Source organism: Eimeria mitis, genomic scaffold (assembly GCF_000499745.2).
Source record: "Eimeria mitis Houghton genomic scaffold, Emh_scaff1635, whole genome shotgun sequence".
NCBI lineage: Eukaryota > Apicomplexa > Conoidasida > Eucoccidiorida > Eimeriidae > Eimeria > Eimeria mitis.
Window position 1 is genome coordinate 853 of NW_013569950.1, and position 4,994 is coordinate 5,846.

Sequence of the window (4,994 nt, forward strand, 5' to 3'; positions counted from 1 at the left end):
GCCGTGTCTATATCTTGTCGACCGCCGTTTTTGATTAGTTGCCTGCTGTCTTAACGTCAGTGTCGCGTGTCCAGGCCGAATGGCCTGTCTTTGATGCTGCTCCACATCCCTTGCTTCCTTGAAACAGTTTGTGAAAGGTATTTAAGGTGTTGCACCAAACCCGTGGAGATGCGAATAGTCAAAACCCCTCAAGATTTCAGCTGTCCCTCCGCAGCGTGCCAGCAGTCCCTAACCCTTTGCCCATCATCTCTTGTATACCGGAAGGGCGTCTGCAGGTGGATGCAATGCTCTGCTGTGGCAGGGTATCTACCGAAGCCCCAGGGGAAACGAGAAAAAAGAGATGAAAAAGGACAAATCGAAGGAACAAGCAAGAAGGGACAGGGGACAAGTGAGAGGGGACGGAAAATGGATAAGAAGCTGCGCAAGGCTACACCAGCTCAACGAAAGAAAGAAGGAGCCTCATTGATCAAACTCTTTTCCTCTCGAGCACAGCAGCCGCTGAAGACGCGGAGGCGGCATCTGTGGCCCTTTGCATCTTATTTTTTGACCGAATTTTGTGCGCGAAGAACACAACAAGGCCCATCTGGCTGCTGGCGAACACCGCGGAGGCCAAAGCAAGCTGAATACACAGAGAAATGGAACACCTGCTGTCACGTCAGAGATGCAAAGAAGACATGCGACAAAAACAAACGGCAAACAACGAAGCAAGGACACACATATATAGTCCAAGCACTTCAGACGAACGCCAGAGGCGAACGAGACGAAATTGCCTAAAGCGCTGGCACAGCCAAATTTTCCCCTCTATCCCCCAAAGATAGGCACTGCGGCGCTGGTGTGCATATCCGTCTCAGCAGTACCCCTTCACTTTCGGTTCAATCCAGGCCCCGAAAGCCCGCAGAGATCTTCTGCATACCTCCAGGAAAACAGGTTTTCCCTCGAACTCCAGTTCATATCCATAAAATAGCCAAAACAAACAGGTCACCTGAAACACCGCCATCGCCAGCCCCGTCTGTAGTAGAGTGTTCTGCACACGCAACAAAATGGACACAACTCTTTGATAACTACAGCGCCAAGCTGCTTCCGAGAGTCCCCTCCAATGCTACCGCTCCAGGCAATGCCCCAGTTAACGCTGTACGCTTGCACCTGCACATGGCTCTACTGCACAAATGCAGCTGCAAATCAGAAGAGGAACTGAAAAAGCAAACGGCGTGGGGTCCTTNGGAAGCAGACAGAGCCACCACAGAAAATACTGAGCGCACACACACCACCCAAACAATCCTAAATCCTCAAGCCCAGGGAGTTTCACGGCATCAGAAAAAGGAAACCATCCGCCCGTCCCACCTAACTGGCGTGTGGGCGGTTCCCATTTCCAGGAGCAAATATGAAGGGGAAAAGATGTTCCAGATGTATATGGGGGGAATTTCGCATACTTGAGTAGTACAAACTTTGTTGAGCGCCACGAAGGCCACAGTCTGTGCAGCAGCAGCACATTCCCACATCGACCCTCAATTCTAGAGCCTTAAGGGTCTTAAGGCTGAAGAAAGAAAGACACTGGTTACATTCTCCCCCATTTCAGGTCCAGGACCACTGCGGGCCTCTAAATTTTGCAGACATGCTGTGCTGCAGCTGCTGCTGTAGCTACACGGGGCTGCTGCACTACATTACTGCACAGAGTTGCCTGTACAGCAGGCGGCAAAAGAACAGTAGGGGGAGAGTTCGCTAGGCCAGTCAAGGCTGCTGCAGGGGGCACCATGGGACAGCGCACCTAAATGAAATGAAACGCCGTCCAATGCAGCCTAATATATATGAAGGTCCGTGTATGAAACAGGTTGCATGCATATACAGTTAAGTCAAATGCATAGACAAAGAAGGTCTTATATGAATCACCTCCAGGAATAAACCGGCCTCCAGGTTAGACGTCGCAAAAAAACAGCCGAGGAGGAGGGCGCATAGCAACTGAGGGAACAACAGCGTCACTGACAGACCCTAAGGAAGGAAAGAACACCAAGATACGCACAAAGCCCCTGCTGCTGTTGTTGCTGCTGCTTTTTCTGGTGCTGCTGGTGCTGCTTCAGTTATTGCAATTGTTGAAGCTGCTGCGGTTTCTGCAATTCAACGCTAAATATGGATCCTTGAGAAACCGGAAACTCATTCAGTCTGAAGGTAGAACTATACAAAAGCAGGACAGTAGTGATGGAGGGGCAAGCACAGCGTAGGGAAATGACAAGCAAACAAGACAGAAGAAATCATCGAGAACGACTAACATAAGAATGAGGACAACTACTAAATATACGAGAAAGAAAAGGCAGCAAAATATCGATACTGGCGCCTGCATACAACCGCACAAAGCCCTAGTACCCTCAGGCGTCCTCAATCAGTATTGTTAACGGGGCATTTTCAACAGCAACAGCCACAAGACAGGAGAGCTGCCGGTACATTCAGAATGGTCTGTGTTGTTGCAGGGGGGCGATCTTCAGCATGTGCTGCTCACCTTCACCGGCGCCACAGAGTCCAGGTACAGCAGATAAAAGTAGGGAGACATGTTGTGCCGGTGATCGCTGCGGGTGGCATGATAAAGGTAAGACTCGAAGACAAACGGGAACCCGTACCTGCAGCAGCGGAGCGCGCCGCAGCGTCAGTATGTACAGGCATCTGGAAGCGACCCATAACCCTTCCCCATAAAGAAGCGTTAAAACCGGCAAAACGCACATCCAATATACTTGTAGCCGCCACAGCTGAGACGCCACAGCGCAGCAACTACAGCAACTGCCGCTGTTGCTGCTGCTGCTGCAGCCCCTGTGGAGACGAGACAGGCTCCAGGGACTGCTTGTCAGCGGCAATGGCATGTTTCCTTTCTTTTGGCGCAAATAAAAACTGCCAGCCAACAAAGATGGAAAGTGACGGCAGTGGAACGCAGCGCCTGAGAACGCTGCAAAGGCCCCTTCTGGGCATCCATCTGCCGCAGGAGTAGATGCAGCTAGCAAAAACTGAGAGCGGCGAATGCGGCGACCTGTGCCACCCCACAAAAAAGGCTGACGCGCATTTATTCACGTGTAAGTACACAGCGGGGACTCACATGTAGTAGAAGAGACAGCCCACGGCGAAGCAAGTTGCAACGGAGAGGAGACCGAAGGCCCACTGCCTTCGCCCCATCCTCCACAGTAAGAACCAGCACACTCGAAACGGCAGCAGCAGCGCGGCAACAGGAGCTTTAACCACAACCCACAGCAACTGCTGCCACAAACCCGTCGGTCGTCGTGGTAGCGTCGTCAAGTTGTCAGGCTGTAAAACGACAGCAGCAACTGCGACAGTAACAGCCTATCTGCACGCCTAAAGCCAGTCCTATCGCCCCAAACCACGCTGTTACCCCCCCCGCAAGCGTAGCAGCAACAACACCAAAAGCCGCGTCAGCAGCTGCAGCCTCACCAGCGCCCCCGGCTGCATGTAAAGGAGAATGGGCACCCCGTAGATGACAGGGTAGACCTTGAGGTGCACTGCAAGCCCGTAGCTAAGGGGACAGCAACAGACAAACGCATACAACACACAGAGTCACGTGTCGCACGTTCCCCACCACCCCTCCCCCACCCGAACAGCAACGCCATCAGCGGCAGAAGCAACGGCAGCAGGGGTGGCCACGGCGAGTGCCAGCAGCACAAACTGAAACGGGCGCAGCAGCAACACCAGTAGTAGCAGGCAAGCAACAGCAGTAAACGCTCACAGGACTGCAGAGAGAAACAGCCTTTGGGCTCTAACAGCAGTCACTGTAAGCAATACGAGGAGACACGGCACAGAGTCGGCGTTCCCGCGTGCGCTGACGGTAGCCACAACCGGGTGGAATAGCCAGCAACAGCAAGGCAGCAAAAACGTATGCAAAGGGTAAGCGGCGTTGGAGCTTGCGGCCCCTCCTGTGCGCTCGCATTGACCCGTAGAGAACGATTGATCTTGCTTCTGCTGCTGGCGTTGCAGGTATATCTTCCAGAGTCCTTGCTGCAGTTAAAATACAACACAAAGTCACCTTATATATTTGCTCTCAACCTTGAACCTGAGTCTGTTGATCCTTCATCCAAAACCATGATCCGTCGACGCACGCCAGACTTCAGCACACGAAATCCACTCCCTCTATCAGCGTATACCCCTATCTCAGACCCTACACCTTAAGCCCCATACAACGCACTCAATGGAAAGGCCTATTTGTGNCGTATACCCCTATCTCAGACCCTACACCTTAAGCCCCATACAACGCACTCAATGGAAAGGCCTATTTGTGCGGCATGGCCTCACCTCAATGAGCAGAGCTACCCCCATATCAACGCAACAGAACAACAGCTTCCCGAAAATTGGACAGCCCAGTAAGTTGGGCAGGCAAAAGTATGCCCTGCAACAAACCAAACAGATTACAAACGCACTGGTGCTGCAGCTGTGGCTGAGGCTCCTGCTGCGGCTAAATCTGCTCCTGCGGCGGCTGAGACTGCTACGGCTACTGATGCAAACTGCTGTTGCGAATCTAAGGTGTACGTACACCAGAGGGGAATATCTGTAGGTATGCCGCTCATACGGCGATCCTCCCTTTAAGACGCGCTCAGCAGCATCGGTGTACACCTTGTAATCGATGTCAGTAAATTTCACAGCCACTGGAAAAACACACCTTAAAACCCAAACCCTCAACCTTAAACCGTAAATGATGCAGACTCACGAAAGCCACTATGTTTAAGCGGAACGGATGATACTTTGTTTCACTGATGCCCGCTTACAGTGAGAGTCTTGCCACTCTCCAAACGCCAACAGGACCAGTCGCAGCAGCGCACCAGCAGCAAACAGCACCTGCCGTAGCTGCTGTGGCTGCAGCCCAAGAATACAGGTCCCCTTGTTCATCCTCTGCGCTTAGGGAAGGAACCCGTAAGGAGTCACTGGCCAAAAACGACAACAATGGGTTTCCCTGGAGAAAAACAGCCAGCGGCGGGCCCCCCTCTGGCGGGGGCCCCACGGACAGGTTC

The 4,994-nt window shown here is 52.6% G+C and overlaps 1 protein-coding gene across 1 annotated transcript; it reads right to left on the reverse strand.

Annotated features, from left to right (window-relative positions):
• Nucleotides 1-466: 466 nt before the first annotated feature.
• EMH_0040890 (uncharacterized protein) lies at nucleotides 467-4,872 on the reverse strand (the record flags this gene model as incomplete). The annotated part of the gene is made up of 9 exons (XM_013495561.1): nucleotides 467-619; nucleotides 914-1,024; nucleotides 2,492-2,609; nucleotides 3,077-3,282; nucleotides 3,427-3,508; nucleotides 3,719-3,987; nucleotides 4,282-4,375; nucleotides 4,520-4,631; nucleotides 4,752-4,872. The coding sequence occupies 9 exons, from the start codon at nucleotides 4,870-4,872 to the stop codon at nucleotides 467-469; spliced, it is 1,266 nt and encodes a 421-aa protein (XP_013351015.1).
• Between the last annotated feature and the right edge of the window lie 122 nt (nucleotides 4,873-4,994).